The sequence below is a fragment of the Pseudophryne corroboree genome, chromosome 3 (assembly GCF_028390025.1).
Source record: "Pseudophryne corroboree isolate aPseCor3 chromosome 3, aPseCor3.hap2, whole genome shotgun sequence".
Classification (NCBI taxonomy): domain Eukaryota; kingdom Metazoa; phylum Chordata; class Amphibia; order Anura; family Myobatrachidae; genus Pseudophryne; species Pseudophryne corroboree.
In genome coordinates this window covers 316504389-316523864 of record NC_086446.1, presented here as the reverse complement: position 1 = coordinate 316523864, position 19476 = coordinate 316504389, and the positions used below count along the sequence as shown (strand labels likewise).

General features: G+C 47.3%; 1 protein-coding gene across 2 annotated transcripts in view; it reads left to right on the top strand.

Annotated features, from left to right (window-relative positions):
- The window catches only part of CD79B (CD79b molecule), a 168536-nt gene that overhangs the window by 71051 nt on the left and 78009 nt on the right, over window positions 1-19476 (top strand). For both annotated transcript variants that reach the window (XM_063959464.1, XM_063959463.1), the window contains one exon: window positions 7141-7182. In XM_063959464.1, the coding sequence (XP_063815534.1) occupies window positions 7141-7182 (42 nt within the window). The remainder of the gene's footprint in view (window positions 1-7140; window positions 7183-19476) is intronic.

The window sequence follows — 19476 nt, the reverse complement described above, 5'->3', positions numbered from 1 at the left end:
GCTCATAGATGACCGTGAACAAAGCACACTTAAGTAAAGCGCACCAACCAACCAGTAAAAAAACAATAGCTATACAGAATTATACATATTTAATATTCTTTTTTTAAACTTGCAGCTTGGTTCGAGCTGCGCAGATCACAGGGCTTATAGATGCACATGCACAAAATGCACTTGAGTAAAGCGCACCAACCAACCAGTACAAAAGCAACAGATATATTTTATATATATATATATATATATAGATATATATATATATATATATATTTATTTTATTTTTCTATTTTTAAACTTGCAGCTCACTTCCAACTGCATGGATCACAGGGATTATAGATGTACGTGAACAAAGCACACTTGGGTAAAGTACAGCCAATACAGGAGAGTACAGCGCAACACACAGCAGCATGCCTATATATACAGCCACAATTAGTCTGGAGTCTGTGGATGGACACAGCCATAACAGCAGAGTATAGCGCAGCATTCCCTTATATACACAGTCACTATATTGCACAGCCATAATTAGTCTGGAGTCTCTGGATGGACACAGCAGAGTATAGCAGGGTGCCCCTATATATACACTGTTACTATACTGCACAGCCTGGAGTCTGGACACAGCCAAAAGTGCAGAGTATAGCGCAGCATGCCCCTATAGTGGTCATTCCAAGTTGATCGCAGCCAGCAAGTTTGTGCTGCTGCTGCGATCAACTAGTCCACGCCTATGGGGAAGTGTATTTTAGCTTAGCAGGGCTGCGATCGCTTGTGCAGCCCTGCTAAGCTAAAAAAAATTCAAGCAGAAGTAGAGCAGCCCTGGACATACTTACCCTGTGCGATGGATCCAGCGATGATGGGCCCGGCTTTGACGTCACACCTCCGCCCTCCATTGTTCTGGACACGCCTGCGTTTTACTCACCACTCCCCGAAAACGCTCTCCAACGGTCAGGATCCGCCCATCCACGCCTCCTTCCTATCAATCTTCTTAGCGGTCGCCACTGCAACCGCTTCCGTCGGTAGCCATGACGTAACCCGGCGGCAATGTCGCGCAAATGCACTGCGCCCGCCGCGCATGCGCATTCTGCACCGCAGCGAAAAACCACTGCGTGCGAACGAGTCGGAATGACCCCCTATATACACGGTCACTGAACTGGTATGATTGATTTTTAAAGCTAGTGAAAGTACATGTACATTGTGCTGCATCTCTGCTTCCGAACAACCTTCCCTCTTTACTTATTATTGCAGTTATCTGTGCTACAGTACATTCATTTAAGTTTTCAAGAAAAACAAACTTTACATTAATTCAACTCAGTTAACTGCAAACATCAATTAAATTCAAAGCAATAAAAAGAAGGGAGACTGAAGTGCTAGGGGTATATTTACTAAAGTGCGGGTTTACAAAAGTGGAGCTGTTGCCTACAGCAACCAATCATACTCTATCATTTATCTAGCACCTTCTAGATAGAAGATACAGTAGTAGCTAGAATCCGATTGTTTGCTAAGGGCAACATCTCCACTTCTGTAAACTCGCACTTAGGGCCTAATTCAAGGTTGATTGCAAAATACAATTTTCCCCTAATGGGCAAAACCATGTGCACTGCAGGGGAGGCAGATATAACATGTGCAGAGAGCGTTAGATTTGGGTTGGTTATATTGTTTCTGTGCAGGGTAAATACTGGCTGCTTTATTTTTACACTGGAATTAAGATTTCAATTTGAACACACCCCACCCAAGTCTAACTCTCTATGCACATGTTATATCTGCCCCACCTGCAGTGCAACATGGTTTTGCCCATTAGACGAAAATTTTATTTTGTAATCAACCCTGAATTAAGCCCTCAGGGCCTTATTCAGGTTTTTTAGCAAACAAAAAAAAGCACACTAATAGGCAAAACCATGTGCACTGCAGGTGGGGCAGATGTAACATTTGCAGAGAGAGTTAGATTTGGGTGTGGTGTGTTCAAACCGAAATCTAAATTGCAGTGTAAAAATAAATCAGCCAGCATTTACCATTCACAGAAACAATATAACCCACCCAAATCTAACTCTATCTGTCCCACCTGCAGGGCGACATGGTTTTGTCCATTTGTGTGCATTTTGGTTTGCCAACAAACCTGAATAATCTGGTTAGTAAACATGGGCGGATCCAGAAAAAAATGACAGGGGGGGCACCATGACTTGGGGGGTACTTTGTGCGCCAAAGGCAAGCACGCTCCTGGGAAAGTGGGTGTGGCCCACAATAATAAGCGTGGCTTCAAAGGGAATGCTGTATCCATGAGCTAGTGGGTGACAGGAATGGTAGACACGGAGACACAGTGGGTGACAGGTAAAAGTTGACATGGAGAGGGAGAGGGTGATGCTTTGAAGAGGGTAACAGGAGAGAGAGGCGGATGTCGAGATAGTGATGCAGGGGAAAGGCAGTGTGTGAAAGGAGAGGGTGACAGGGAGAGGAAGTGGATGATGAGAGGGAGAAGGTGACGGCAGAGGCAGTAGGAGACAGGGAAAGGTAGTGGGTGACATTAAAAGGGTGACAGGGAGAGACAATGGATGACACCAGATAGAGGTTGATGGGGAGAGGCAGTGGATGATATATAGGGTGGCACTGGGCTGAATGGGAAATAGGCACTGACATGGTGGGAAGGGGTGGCACTATGTTGGAGAAGGGGGTACACTGGGCTTAATAAGGGAGGGAATACCCAGGGCTGGTAGGGTGGGAGACATTGGGATGGGAGGGGGGCCAGTGAAATGGTGGGGGACGCTAGGCAGGATGGGAAGGGGGCAGGGGGATCCCTGTGACTGAACTGGCAGGTAGGTTCTAGGTGGGGGGGGGCAATGACATCGATGGGCGCAGTGGGCTGGTGGGGGGCACACAAAGAATTACCCCTACCCACTGATATACCACCCCTGTACCCCCACACTAACACTGTTGATGGCCCCCTGCTATGGAAACTGTTCCCTGGTACTGGCATTGAGTAGAGTGGACAGAAGGTACCAGGGGTAGGATGGGGAGCGGACCTTTACCTGATGTCAGATATGGAGATCTGGCTGCAGCAGGGCCGGTGCTAGGGTGTTCGGCGCCCCCCTGCAAACTATAAATTTGCGCCCTCCCATAATCCTTTGGCGCGCGCCGGGAAAAGGGGTGTGGTCTCACAAGTAAGGGGCATGGCAACACAATAGTACCCCCATTTAAATTTACGCCAAAATGTAGCACAATCTTATTTATCTTATGCATAATCCCCCCCCCCCCAGTAGTATTAGCGTCCTTATGCATAATGCCTCCCCAGTAGTAGTAGCGTCCTTATACGTAATGCCTCCCCCAGTAGTAGTAGCGTCCTTATACGTAGTGCACTCCAAGTAGTAGTAGCGTCCTTATACGTAGTGCACCCCCAGTAGTAGTAGCGTCCTTATATGTAATGCCCCCCCCCCCCCAGTAGTAGTAGTAGTGTCCTTACACGTAATGGCCCCCCCAGTAATAGTAACATCCTTATACATAATGCCCCCCAGTAGTAGTAGCGTCCTTACATGTAACGCCCGCCAGTAGTAGTAGCGTTATACTTAATGCCCCCCCTCTAGTAGCGTCCTTATACGTAATGCCCCCCCAGTAGTAGTAGTAGTGTCCTTATACGTAATGCCCCCCCAGTAGTAGTAGCGTCCTTACACGTAATGGCCCCCCCAGTAGTAGTAGCGTCCTTACATGTGATGCCCCCCCAGTAGTAGTCGAGTCGTTATACGTAATGCCCCCCCAGTAGTAGTAGCGTCATTATATGTAATGCCCCCCCTGTAGTTGCGTCCTTACACGTAATGCACCCCCCCAGTAGTAGCGTCCATAAAACGTGTGCGCACACACACAATTCACACACATAGACACACACATACACACCCACCATATATACACTACACACACACACACACACACACACACATTTCTCTGTCACCCACCACTTACCTAAGCCACTGTCTCCCTCAGTACAGCACTGCAGCAGCCTGGTCCGTGTAGCTCCGCCCCTTCTGTCCCGTTTAGCTCTGCCCATTCCGGTACGTGTAGCTCCGCCCCCTCCTTTGATATGTACCGAGCCACTGACACACAGGTGAGGGAAGGGGGGAGTGGGCTTTTCATGCTGCCAGCGCCGCACAGCAGCTGGCAGCAGCACGGGTGTCAGGACGGCACTCAGCAGCAGGACGCGGACAGAGAGGGACTTCAGTGCAGTCTAGCAACAGGACTGCACCATCTCCCCCCGTACTGCAGGGGCCGCCGCCGCGGAGATTGGAGCGTCCCATTTTCCCTTACAGTGTCGTGCACTATCAATTAAAAAAAAAATCTTCTTCTAAACGACAGGGGGGGCACGCGCCTTGGTGCCCCCCCCCCCCCCCCCCCCTGGATCCGCCACTGTTAGTAAATATACCCCTTAGTCTCTTTGGCAGTTGCTCCCTTACACTCGTCAGAAAATTCAAGCTGTGAGAAATTGGGAATAATGCAAAGATGGCTGCTAAATTAACATATTGGAAGGGACACTGGTGTTGATTACAAGCATAGAGCAAGCCATTATAAACCAAACAGAGCAGTTTTGCTTTGATTATTTACAACAGGAATTCCCAACCTCGGTCCTCAAGGCACACTAACAGCCCAGATTTTAGTGATATCCATGCTTGAGCACAGGTGAGTTAATTAGTACCTCAGATATTTTGATTTATACATCTGTGCTGAAGCCTGGATATCATCACTAAACCTGCACTGTAATATCACTTTTACACCAAACACCCAGGTCTGACCCTGGTTTCACCACATTGTTCAACCCGGGTCAGACCCTATTTTTACTGCACCTTGGATTCGGGTTGTTCCCAGGAGAGCCCTGTTCACAATGAACCTGGGTCTGCCCTACATGTCACTCACAGACACTCCCTTGTGGCGGACCTCTGCATACACAGCTTTTAAGCATATCCCAGATATACTGTTTACACTGCACCGTTACCTGGGTCCAACTCTACCAGGGTCAGATTCTAGGTCACGCCACCTGGGATATTGTCACGCCACCTGGGATATTTTTCAAAAACCCTTTTATACCAAGCTGGGACCAGGGTAGACCCGGCTATAACCCATTAGTCTGTCTTGAGGACCGAGGTTGGGAATGCCTGCTCTAGCGTAATCAATGTGCTTCTTATTTTATGTGTGAGGTTCACAAGGTGAGCAATTAAATGGAGAAAGAGTGTGCTTTAATTATTTTATTTTAGTTAAAAATAATAATAATAATAATAATAAAAAAGGTGAATTACAGGACCCTGGATGACAGTATGATCTGGCAGCCATGAGTATGTTGGTACTTGTATTTGTAGAATGGTCTGCTTTCCCAAACTCTTTAAGCATGACAAGTCTTGCTCTCATTTCATGCATACATATTTATAACCCCACATTCACTTCAAACCATTCAGCATAGGGCTGTTTTGTTTTTTGGGGTTTGTTTTTTTGTAGGGAGGCTGTACAAGTTTGCGCTGTTAGCACTTTTAGGGTATGGACCACACAGTTTATTAATTTTTATTTTAAACAAACACTGACAATATCTGTGCTGATCATCATCACTATCAGCAGAGATATTTGCATCAGAATATTGGCATATCTCCATGGCCGGCACTATCTGGAACCCTCAATTGTCCATTCGGACACCGCACTAAGTTCAAATAAAGAGCTTTAAACATTTTTAATAACCTTTTTTTCACAGTTACTGCATTCAATACATACAACAGATATTAATAAAACTACAAGCGCTCTACACCTTGCTTAACATATCTGCAGGGTTACATTTGGTCTGAACACACCCTTTGTGGCACTTCTCTCTAGGGGGTCAATTCTATTCGGCAACTAAAGAATAGCGCCGGGAATTAGCTCCCGACGCTATTTAATTCTGCTACTAGTTGCCCGCAATTGTCGGGAATTCTTCTTTCATCCCCGGGGGATGAGAGAAGAAACCCGACAAAAGTGCTGCCTCGCGGCCGGCGCGAGGCTGATTCTGTCGGGAATCAGCCTCGCGCCGGGTAGTTAAGTCGGAGAATGCCCGTTCTCCCGACAAAACTACCTGTTAAGTCGGCGAGAACGGGACATCGCCGACTTAACTTTAGCTGAATTGAATAGCGTGGGGAGCTAATTCCCGGCGCTATTCTTTAGTTGCCGAATAGAATTGACCCCTAGGAGACCAATGCTCCCCACCATGTAATAGTGCATTGGTGTGTTGTCCTTCTGAGAATGTGCAGGGACAATTCACACAAGATACTTCATGGCAGCTGGCATAGTGCTGACCCTGCACGTGGCATTGCTTTATTGTCTACGCCAGAGGTTCTTAAACGGCCCAGGTTTTAAGTTTATCCATGCTTGGCCACAGGTGACTTAATTAGCGCCTAATGCTAGCCGTACATCAGGAAGATATAGTTTTAACCAGCCAACTACTTGGCTGGTTGGAGCGATAATCTGGCAGTGTGTGGGAGCAAATGATTATCAGCAGTTTGCTCCCACAAGCTAAAAAACGTCCAGAAAACGGTTGGTCCAACTAGTTGGGAAAATCAAACTTGTTTTATTTTCCCAACTAATTGTTCAGGTGTAGGAGGAACTTTCCCCCAACTGAACGATAACTAGGCGGACACTGTCCAGCAGTGTCCACCTACATCTCTCACACTACCTGGATCCCCGGCAGCACTGTGAAGGAGGAGCCGGGAAGAGGTTCAGGGGCAGCTGCAGCAGTTCATCACCGCTGCCGGGCTGCCTGTCACACCAGGACCCCCAGCAGTGGCGGTGGAGCGGGAGGAGGTTCAGGGGCAGCTGCGGGAGTTCATCACTGCTGCCGGGGTGCTCCTGTCACACCGGGACCCCCAGCAGTGGGGGTGGAGTGGGAGGAGGTTCAGGGGCAGAAGCAGCAGTTCATCACTGCTGCCGGGCTGCCCCTGTCACACCGGGACTCCCAGCAGTAGCACCCCTCCTGCGATCACTGCGCCCCCCCGCATTCGCAACACCCCGTGTACCCCATTCGCGATTGCGGCACCAGGGGGTACAGTGACTGGGCATGCCTTATGCAGTGAAGATGCTATTAACGGCGGGGTCAGGATTGGGGCATGCAATATTTGGTGTATCAATATTCATTTCCTATTGTATTTTCTATTTTATTTACAGATCAAGACCATTGTGCACTGGGACAGAATATTGGAATCATAGGTACATTTTAATGTGTATTTACTTTGTTTATGTTTATACCAGTATGTGATTACAGCATTATTGTTATAGATGTTATTGTGTGCATGCATGTAAGTTGCTGAGAGGCAGTATATCCTTTTTATGGGGCTAATTCTGAGTCGCACACAAAGCTGCTATAGCTGCAGAAGCCTGTTTATTGCTTTATGCTAATGCGAGTATCCAATCAACTACTGTGGGGAACTGTGCGGGTGCCATCAGAAATCAGTGCCGTCCATTCCTTTTACACGAGCCTGCACAACTATCATTAGGATTTGCACTTCCACCAGAGGCTTCCCTTCCCTGTATAAATAAAAAAAAAGTGCGCTTTACCAGTCCTTTCTACAATGTCCTTCTGGAACTAGATATCCCAGAATGCATTGCTTTGATAATATGCACAGTCTCACATGGTTCAGTGAGCTTCACAGCTTTCTTAAAAGCACCAACACAACCGTGTTCAGGTCTGTGTCTTCCCCTCCTTAAACCCTAATCCACTCCTCGGATGATCCAAATCTCTAAAAATTAAGAAGATAGAGGAGGCACCCCATAGTGAATCACACAATAAAATGTATTAAGCAATCAATAAAAAGCAGGTCATAGAATGCATACCACAGGCAGTGGTCATAAATACAGCAGTTTACACAGATAACAGTAGCATGTACAACATGTACAGCACAAGATCTTTCCACATCAAGTCTTACAGTGCCAGGCCATGCCTCTATGCGTTTGTCACTCAGACTTCATCAGAAGGATTCCCTTCTCTGTGTGCATGAATCACACAGAGCTTTGGATAAGTCAGGGTGAAAATGTGCGATTCCTTTGCCCAGTTCCCACTCCAAAACTCCCACAGAAAGCTAGATCTGATGAAATTGTATTTGACTACGAATAGGATGCACATATGCAAAACATACTTACATTTCCTCCTGTGCATGTGCTTTATGCAAACGCTTGCTGTTAAGAAAGATCATGCTACTCAGAGTCTGCCCCTAAATGTGAATAAATTGCTAATTCTACAGAACTATCTCCCATGGTTTCATGTAACGTATAAGTCCACCTTTTTAAGAATGTTTAAGTATCTAATAGACCAGTGGTTCCAGACTCGGTCCTCAAGGACCCCTAGCAGTCCAGGTTTTAACTATATCCATGGCTTAGCACAGCTGTTTAAATCAAAGTGACTGAGGTGCTAATTAAGTTAGCTGTGGCTAAGCATGGATATACTTAAATCCTGGACCATTAGTGGTCATTGAGGACCGAGTTTGGGAACCACTGTAATAGACAAAGGGCGATATCCTATTATGGTATCCTATTACCCGCGGTACATTACCTATCCTATTAGGCCAGACAGGCCGGCACGAGCTGCGGCTTATGGGGGCTTTTGTGTACTGCACCGGGAGCCGACTCCTGACAGCTCCCGATGCAGCACTCCACCTCTGCCCCCCCACCCATCACATGACCACTCCCCCATCATGTGACAGCTGCCGGGGACAGGGGAAGGGATGCAGGTGCCCTCCCTGCAGTCCCAGCCTGCTGCAGCAGGCATGGGACACAGCAGGTCACTGTGGTTATAGGGGATTTTGCTACGCTTGCCTCAGGCACGCGAAAATAAACCCCAAGAAACAGCGCCGAATTCAATCAAAAACTTGGCTGTTTCTCATGAAAACACACAGATTTCACTGAACCTGTGTGTTTTCGGGAGAAAGGGCATTTTTTTATTACAGGCGATCTAATACGATAGCCTATAAGAAAAACAAAAAATCTGTGAAACATTTGTAAAACTCATGAAAAAATTCAGTTTTTCGTGCCAGATGTTTTTTTTTTTTTTTTAATTCTTTATTTTTCATTTTGCAAATTTAAACAGTTTCCATATAGTGCAGTACATATGTCCAAAAATAAAACGTAGACATTAGTCTCATAGCATGGTGATTGTAGTTACAAGGATGACAACAAAGAGAAAGAAGAAAAAAGAGGTTAACAGACATATATATGTCATCCTACGCTATATATCATGCAACAGAAGACATAATATCTGGAATAAAGAGCGCTTCGTAACAGTATCACTCATTAACATGGTAGCCATATGATATTTGAGGTAGCAAACAGCTGGAAACAATTAACAATTAAAAGGGGGTGGACAAGGGGAAGAAAGGGAAAAAAGGGGGAGGGGGGTGGAATAGGTCACATATGTAAATCATTCAGAAACCAGAGAGGAGGCATCAGCAAGTTCCATCCTCAGTGTGTATTCAGGGGTGCGTAATCAGCATAGGTCTTAGTGGTCTTGAACTCTATCCAGCGAAGCCAAGTGGCTAAATAATCGGAATATTTATCTAAGGCGGCAGAGTAAACATCCTCCATATGCATATAGAAATCAGTGCGCTGGAACCATTCCCATATTGTCGGCAGGTTAACAAACCGCCAATGTACTGGGAGCACCGCTCTCGTCGCGTTATTTAAGTGTTTAAGGAGGGACTTCTTGTAGTGAGACAGGGGGACATTTGAGTGTGAGAGAAGCCAAAAGTCCGGGCCCGTTGGCACTGGGCCTCCCAGAATCTCCGCTGATAGTTTAATAATTGTGCTCCAGAAGGGGGCAATTGACGGGCAGTCCCACCAAATATGGATCAACGTACCAGTATCCCTACCACATCGCCAGCATCGGGGAGAGACTGAAGGGTAACATTTATGAAGAAGAGAGGGGCACCTGTACCATCTCGTCAATAATTTGTATTGTGTTTCCACAACTTCCAGGCTAGTGGAGCATTGTGCCATAACCTTGCAATGTGTGTCCCAATGGATCTTAATTCCCCGATGTAGTAAGTCTTTATCCCAGGCATCACAGAAAGAAGGGACAGCAGGGAAGCAGCCCTGCAGTAAGATTTTGTAAATACCCGACACTACATGTGATGGGGCCGACTCCTGATTGCACATGGATTCAAAGGGAGTAAGAACCTTATAAAGGTCTATTGCTCCTTTCTGCGAGGTAATGAAATGGCGCACCTGGAGGTAGAACCAGTAGTCCTTAGCGGGTATATCGCCCGTTGCCTGTATCTCGGAGAACGTTTTGAGTTTGCCATGTGCAAGTAGGTGAACCACCCTTGTCACACCTGCTCTCTCCCATCTAGAAGCAATCGTATTGGACTCTCCCGGGGGGAACAGCGGGTTATCGAAAATAGGTATTAGGGATGTCCGTCTAGACGAGACTCCCATCTTATAACGAAATGTCCGCCATAAAGCTAAAGTGGGCCCCACGGTAGGATGGAATGAGCGGCTAAATTTAGGAGACCAGGGCACTGCCTGTAAATTAAGATTAGTGGAAGAAGCCTCCAGATCAACCCACTGTTTCCTACATGGACTGGGGCGGGACCAATCGACAATCCTATGCAGTAGTGTGGCATGATAGTATGTAGAAATCATAGGCAGTTGTTGTCCGCCCTGAGACTTCAGTCTAGATAAATGGCTATGCTTGAACCTAGGTTTCCGCCCACCCCAAATTAAGTGGCTTATCGCCTTGTGTGCTTCAGCTAAAAATTTAGGGGAGAGTTTCAGAGGGATGGTTTGAAAGAGATATAACAGCCTAGGAAGAATGTTCATCTTCACTATATTTATGCGGCCCAGCCATGAGAACCTCTGCGTGTGCCAGTACGCCTTCTCCTGACGCAGTTTGCGGAGGAGAGGGGTGTGGTTAATAGCAACTATGGCATCGAGCGTCGAGGGGATTTGAATCCCTAGGTATGTAATATGGGATTTCTGCCATGTAAATTGAAATGATTGCGCCAAAAGGTAAGCCGTAGCAGGTGGGAGCGTAATATTCATTGCCGTGGACTTAGAATAATTAATTTTAAAATTTGATAGGTTTCCCAATCGCGTAAATTCTTTCATAAGGCTGGGTAGAGAAATCAAGGGGTTCGTTATGACCGCCAATAAGTCGTCTGCGAAGAGGGCCAAGCGGTGGTCAATCTTGCCCACCTGCAGGCCCACAATGTTAGGGTTACATCTGATAGCACGGGCCAGGGCCTCCATACATAGGACAAAGATTAAAGGTGAGAGCGGGCAGCCCTGGCGCGTGCCATTGGATATCGGTATTGGTTCGGAAAGAACGCCATTCACCCTAACCCGAGCAGATGGAGCTCTATACAGTGAGAGAATCCTCTGCAAGAAAACCTCCCCCAGCCCCAGGCGCCTGAGCACCGCCTCCATAAAGTCCCAGTCCACCCGATCAAAGGCCTTTTCTGCATCTGTGGAGAGGAGCATAAGAGGGATATCATTTGCCTGTGCGTGCGCTATCAGATCAATGACTCTGATTGTATTATCCCTTGCCTCTCTGCCCATAACAAAACCTACCTGGTCAGGGTGTACTATATCTGGTAATAATGGCTTAAGACGATTGGCCATAAGTTTTGCAAATAATTTGATATCTACATTCAGCAGCGATATCGGCCTATAGCTGGAAGGGAGTGTCGGATCTTTGGATTCTTTCGGAATGACAGTAATATGGGCACTCAGGGACTGGCCCGACAGAGGGGTCGCTGATGATATGGCATTGCAGGCCTGCAGGAGAAGGGGGCGGAGCCTATCCTGAAAGGCCTTAAAATATGTGATCGGGAAACCATCTGGTCCTGGGCTTTTACCATTGGGGGAAGACTTTAGGGCGGCCAGCAGTTCTTCCTCAGTGAAAGGATCATCTAGGGCCTGTGCAACGCCTATTGGGATAGTCGGAAAAGTAATTTTGTCTAGAAATACCTGTATTTCGCGTTTATGAGCTATGCGTGCAGACGGTGTACGTGTAGAGGTCAGATTATATAGAGCCGAGTAGTAAGTATGAAAAATCCCAGCTATTTCCGCATCAGAGGCATGGGACCGCCCGTCAGCGTCTGTGAGTTTAGATATATACGTCAAGGATCTCTGGGCTCTAAGAGCACGTGCCAGAAGTTTACCGGGTCTGTTTCCCCATCTATGGTATTTGTGGCGACATTTACGAAATGCCCTGCGGGTACTATCGCTGAGCAAAGTATTAAGAGCTTGTCTCGCCGTTTGGAGTTCAGCAAAAGTGTCGGACGCTAATGTGGATTTATGTGCCAATTACAATTTTTTAATTTTCTCTAGAAGGGCGTTTCTACACTCAGCCTTTTGCTTTTTCAGGTGTGTGCCCAGTTGTATGCACTTACCCCTTATCACACATTTATGCGCCTCCCACAATATCGCCGGAGAGACATCGCCAGTTGCATTTAAGGAAATGTAATCCTCGATTGCCTTCTCAATCTGGGCTCGGGATACGGGGTCCCGAAGGAGTTGTTCATTGAACCGCCAGCGCCAGTGCTTAGAAGGTGGATGCCGGAGAGAAAGTGTGAGCGTGACTGGGGCGTGGTCGGATAGTGCTATTTGGCCGATGGTTGCATCAGTCAGTAGGTCTAGATGTGCATGGCTCACGCAGAGGTAATCTATTCGGGAATAGGAGTTGTGTGGGGGTGAGTAAAAGGTGAAATCCCTATCTGATGGGTGTAGAAGACGCCAAGCGTCAACCAGTTGAAAGTCATGTAAGACAGCTCTAAACCGTCTGGATTCTCTAAGAGTAGTCCTCGGAGACCCAGAAGAGGAATCCAAGCGGGGTTCAAGGACCCAGTTAAGATCCCCTCCCACCACCAAAGTACCCACCAGCTTTTGTTCAACTAGTTCCAGGGAGTCCCTGAGAAACCGGGTTTGGCCCTGGTTAGGAAGGTATAGATGAACAAAAGTGAATGTCTGATGGGCTATGGTAGCTCTAACCAGAATCCCTCTCCCATCACCTATTTGCATTTCGGAAACATCCGTCAGTCTGAGATGCTTGGCAAAGAGAATGGCGACACCTCTAGCCTTCGCTCCGGAGTAATCGTTAAAGTAACCATTTAGAAAGTGGCGAGAGTGGAGACCCGGAGAGGCCCCCCTCTTGAAATGTGTTTCTTGTAAGAAAACAACCTCCGCTCCGTCAGTATGCAAGGTATGTAGTAGGCCTGACCTCTTTTCGGGGATATTTAATCCTTTCACATTGTAAGAGACGATTTTTAAGCTAGCCATAATGGGAGGGACGTAGAAACTGACTCACTGAACGATATACCATAGCTACAGCTCCAATATAATGTAGCACCAAGAATAACCGGACGTTGGCGGTAGTATGTGAGGGAAGGGGTGGATGGGGAAACACAGGAGGAAAGAAAGGGGGACACGAATAACTCAACGTAGAGAAAGGAAAAAAAAAAAGAAACAAAAACATATAAAACAACATATTATAGCAATCTCTGCATTGAAAGCCATGGGTAAGAACTAGACATCCCATGGTCTAAAAAATATACAGCAGAGAAGGGGGTTCAAAGGGTGACAACGGGTGCAACAATCTTATAATAATTGATTAAATGGGTAATTTAGAGGGATACATCATGGCCAGGAAGGAGGCGAGCGAAGAAAAGGGAAACAATTGCCACCTCCCTCCCCGTCGCTCAGTCTATGTAACACACACAGAACTCCCGAAGCAAAGTTCGAGTGCAACCTCAACCATTAAAATAGCAGTAAGCATTCCCAAAACAGGTTAAGCCCATACATTAAACAGACAGTAAGAGAATCAATGTGAGCTTTCAGTAAGAAAATGCGAGAGAGAAAAAAAAAAGGATATCACAAATCAAAGTAATGCATACATTCACGAGGCTTCTGAGGTATCATCAGTCTTGCCAACTCGATTGCGTCGTCTGGAGTTGCCCACCTTTCTCCAAGGCTCCCTGCGGGGGAGTGATGCAGTGGGAAGTTGCAAGGGGTCCGTCCAATTAGGTAGTGATATGACCGGTAGTCCCAGTGCAGAGCAGAACGACGGGACGTCTTCATAGTCCTCTAGAACATAACGTGTCCCGTCACGGGACACTTAAAGGGAACCCCCAGCGGAACCTGATATCCTTCTTCCGAAGAGCTTCCGTAAGGGGGTGGAGAAGATGCCTCTGCTGTAGAGTTGTCCATGAAAGGTCCTGAAAGATCTGTATGTTATGTCCGTTAAAGTCTATATTCGGGGCCTGTCTGGACTTCTGTAGGATAGTCTCTTTCACCTGAAAATAGTGCAGACGGCAGATGACGTCTCTAGGCCTTTCTGTGGGTGCTCCTTTTGGACGGAGAGCCCGATGCGCTCTGTCAAACATTATTTGAGAGCTGGGGTCTGCACCAATAAGGCTGTTGAATATTGTAGATAACGCCGCAGCTAGCCCTGAGGAGGAACATCTTCCGGTAGACCTTTGACCCTCAGGTTGTTCCGCCTACCCCTGTTATCCATATCATCCAATCTACGTCTCATTTCAGCGGTGGTACGTGAGTATCGGGAAACAAGGTCATGTAAGTCAGCGAGCTTAGAGTCCGTCTCATCTCTGTGATCCTCCAGGTCAACCACTCTATTCGCTACTTGCGTGAGATCGGATTGGATGGTAGAGAGACTTGCCTGAAGATAATCATGAATCCGCTTCTCCATGTCGGATAAATCCTGCTGAATGTCTTGACGAGTCGGAAGAGAGCGTAGCTGTATAAGGACTGCCGCCATGTCGGCGGAATCTTTGCTGGCAGATCCAGATTGGCGTTTTTTGGGAGAAGAGGTCGGGGCCCCAGTATCCTCCATGATATTTGATGACAGGGATTCAGGGAGGAGCGTAGAGGCAAGGGGGTCGGGTACGGGAGTGCCAAATAAAGTACGGAAGGCTGCAGCTTGTGAAGTCGTGGATTTAGCTTTTGATGATTTGCCAGAGCGGCGCCGCCTTGTCATTTGTCTGAGTGGAGAGAACAGAATCCAGAACAGTGCCTCGTGAAAGGAAATATCAGGACATATCTGTCACAACTGAGGGCCTGAGCTGACGGGAGGCAGCCTCAGTTGTAGGGGCTGAGATGTACCGGAACCTGGGAGGTTGTATCAGACCCCTGGACATGTAAGTAACATGAATAATAACTGCCCGAAGGCGTGACCACGACAACTTAGATAAAAGTCAATGATGTTTATTATGACAACTCCGCATCACAGCAGCAATAAAAGAAAACGTAAAAGTCAGCAAAGAATAAATACAGTTCCTGAGTACTACAGCATGGCAGGAGCCACAGGGCACTGGTAGTGTGAGATAGTTCTTATGATCTTCTAGATGGAAAGTCCTTACCAGGCCCGGCTGTAGCAATGGAGATAACCCAGGATTGTACCAGCTGGTGTTCCAGGAAGAGCTGGGTTGCTGAAGGTAAAACAGCTGCTGTGGATACTGGCTGGAACCAGACTGTTGTTAGCACGGAGTGGATACTGGCTGGAACCAGTTAAATAATAAATGAACTTTGGGAGCGATGAAATGTGAACTGAAATGTAGAACTGGAGAGCGGAGAAATAATAATTCCGGTGGAGAGTGGTAAAGTGTAGAAAGGACACCGGCCCTTTAAGGGAAGCTGTACTCTGCTGGAAGCTGAGGCTGGAAGCAGGTAGTGTTGTAGCTGGAAACAGATGAATCCACAATGGATTGGAGAGTCAGGCTACACCGCAGGTGGAATGCTGGTGCGGGTCTCTATGGTGGAAGTCTTGAGACAGGAGCTGGAACCTGGAAGACAATCATAGAAGAGAGACAAACAGGAACTAGGTTTGACAACCAAAGCACTGACGTCTTCCTTGCTCAGGTACAGCTTACTTATACCTGCAGCAAGGAAGGGGTTGGCTAGGCAATTATGCAAATCAACAACACAGACAGCAGATTGGTGGAAATGATCAGATGACAGAATCCAAGATGGCTGCGCCCATGCAGACACTTGGAGGGAAGTTTGGTTTGTAATCCATGTGGTCTGGGAAACAGTAATGGCGGCGCCGGCCACCGGAGACAGGAGACGCCAGGCTGATAGATGCACATTTAACCACGCGGGCACAGCGGAGGCCGCGGCTGATGAAAAGACCACTCTGCATGTGGAAACTCAGGAACAGCGGAATCCGGTCCTGGAACGCTGAGCCCGCTTTAGGAGGCATCTGAAGGGTAAATAATGGCGTCCAGATACCCGGATCGTGACAGCACCCCCCCCCTTTAGGAGTGGCCCCAGGACACTTCTTAGGCTTTAAAGGAAACTTTGCGTGGAAATTTCGGACCAAGGCAGGAGCATGGACGTCAGAGGCATTGGTCCAAGAGCGTTCTTCAGGACCATAGCCCTTCCAGTCAATGAGATACTGAAGTTGACCGTAACGGTGACGTGAGTCCAGGATCTTGGCCACTTCATACTCAACGCCTCGTTGAGTTTGGACTTTCGGAGTTGGTGGAAGTGAGGAATGAAACCGATTCAAGATTAGCGGTTTCAACAGGGAAACATGGAATGTCCTGGGTATTTTTAAGAAGGGAGGTAACTGGAGTCTGTAAGCAACAGGATTGATGACTTGATCAATTTTAAAAGGACCGATGTAGCGAGGTGCAAACTTCATACTGGGAACTCTTAACCTCAAATTCTTCGTGGATAACCATACCCGATCACCCACCTTGAGAGCAGGAACTGCTCGACGCTTCTTATCCGCAAACTTCTTGTACCTGAACGATGCCTTGAGCAGAGCTGATCGTACGCTCTTCCAGATATTGGCAAACTGATGCAAGGTGATATCCACTGCGGGAACAGAAGTTGCTGGAAGCGGTTGGAACTCAGGGACTTTAGGGTGGAATCCAAAGTTGGTGAAGAATGGTGTTGAGGAAGATGAAGAATGATACTGGTTGTTATGACAGAACTCGGCCCAGGGAAGTAATTGAACCCAGTCATCTTGAGAGGAGGACACATAGATGCGGAGGAAGGCCTCCAAGTCCTGATTCACCCTCTCAGTTTGACCATTGGTCTGAGGATGGTAAGCCGTGGAAAACTTTAACTTGACTTGGAGGACTTGACATAAACTTCGCCAGAATTTGGCTGTGAATTGAACTCCTCGATCTGAGATAATTTCTTCTGGAAGACCGTGGAGTCGGAAGATCTCTTGTATGAATACTTGAGCCAACTTGGAAGCTGACGGAAGACCGGTGAGAGGAATGAAGTGTGCCATCTTGGTGAACCGGTCAACTACCACCCAGATGGTATTGAACTTGTTGCACATGGGCAAATCTGTAATAAAATCCATCGACAAATGGGTCCATGGTCGACGGGGAACAGATAGTGGAACCAGTTGCCCCGCAGGCGACTGGCGGGATACTTTATGTTGAGCACACTTTGGGCAAGATGCAATAAACTCCAAAACGTCCTTTTTCAGAGTTGGCCACCAATAGGACCTAGAGATAAACTCCAGGGTTTTTTGGATACCTGTATGTCCGGCAAAACGGGAAGCATGGGCCCAATGCATGAGCTTCTTCCTTAGTGTCGGCTTCACAAAACTTTTCCCTGATGGGGGCGTAGAGTCCATCCCTACCGTGGAGAATGCTAACGGATTTATAATAGGATGCTTGTCTGAAGACTCTGACTCATTTTCTTGCTCCCATGAGCGGGAAAGGGCATCGGCCTTGCGATTCTGAGAGCCCGGACAGAACTGGAGTTTAAAGTCGAACCTGGAAAAGAAAAGTGCCCATCTGGCCTGACGAGGGTTGAGACATTGTGCGCCTTTTAGATATAGAAGGTTCTTGTGGTCTGTAAGGATGGTGATTGAATGAGAAGCTCCCTCCAACAGATATCTCCACTCCTCTAGAGCGAGCTTGATGGCTAGCAACTCCTGGTCGCCAATGGCATAGTTGCGCTCCGCTGGGGAGAACTTCCGTGAGAAGAAACTGCAAGGATGTAAATGACCATCTTTAGCCCTCTGAGATAACACCGCTCCTACTCCAACGGAGGAGGCATCCACCTCTAAGATGAAAGGAGAGTCGATGTCAGGCTGTTTCAGGACAGGTGCAGAGATGAACCTCTGTTTTAAAAGATGAAAAGCTTGCATGGCTTCTTCAGACCACTTGGACGGGTTAGCACCCTTCTTGGTGAAAGCAGTAATAGGCGCCACAATGGTGGAAAAGTCTCGTATAAACTTTCGGTAATAATTGGCGAACCCTAAGAACCTCTGGACCCCTTTGAGGGTTAAGGGTACCGGCCAATTCTGGATTGCTTGTAGTTTCTCAGGATCCATCTCTAGTCCGGAACCGGACACAATGTACCCTAGAAACGGAATGGACTTGACTTCAAAGACGCATTTCTCTAATTTGCAGTAGAGATGATTGACACGGAGACGGGACAGAACCTCCTTTACCCAGAAACGATGTTCCTCTAAATCGTTGGCAAAAATGAGGATATCATCTAGATAGACCACGACATGACGGTATAGAATGTCTCTGAAGATCTCATTGACGAAATGCTGGAAGACAGCTGGAGCATTGCTCAATCCGAAGGGCATGACGAGGTACTCATAATGTCCGTCACGGGTGTTAAATGCGGTCTTCCACTCGTCACCCTCACGGATCCGGATGAGATTGTATGCACCTCTCAGGTCCAGCTTTGTAAAGATGGTAGCTCCGCTAACTCTGTCAAAGAGCTCAGTAATCAGGGGTAAAGGATAGCGGTTCTTGATGGTAATGTCGTTCAAACCTCTGTAGTCGATGCACGGCCGCAGACCACCATCTTTCTTCTTTACAAAAAAGAAGCCTGCGCCGGCTGGAGAAGAAGAAGGTCGAATGAACCCCTTTGCTAGGTTCTCTTTAATGTATTCCTCCATAGAATGTGTCTCGGGGAGAGACAACGGATAAGTTCGGCCTCGAGGTGGAACCTTCCCTGGAACGAGATCAATCGGGCAGTCCCATTCTCTATGAGGAGGAAGGATATCAGCAGAAGCTTTACTGAACACATCCGTGAAATCTTGATATGGAGGAGGTGGAACATCAGACGACCTGGGGGAGGAAGAACAGACAGGCAACACTTTAAACAAACATGTCTTAGTACAGGAGGAACCCCATGCCAGGATTTGCGTAGTCGTCCAATCAATAGTAGGATTGTGAAGACGGAGCCATGGAAGGCCCAGGACCACAGGATGTGTGGCTCTTGGAATCACTAAAAATGAAATAAGTTCGGAATGAAGAACTCCCACTCTCAGACGAACTGGTAGAGTCCTTAGAGAAATAACTATCAAAAATTTTACTGCCATCCACAGCAGTTAAGGAAAAGGACGAAGGAAGTCTCTCGGTGGGTAGGGACCACCGTTTAACATAGGCTTCAGTAATAAAGTTCCCAGCTGCTCCGGAATCCAGGAGGGCAATGACGTTCTGATAACGTTGAGCAACTTGAAGCGAGACTGGGAGGTTACAATCTTGAGGAGATGGAGAGGAGATCATT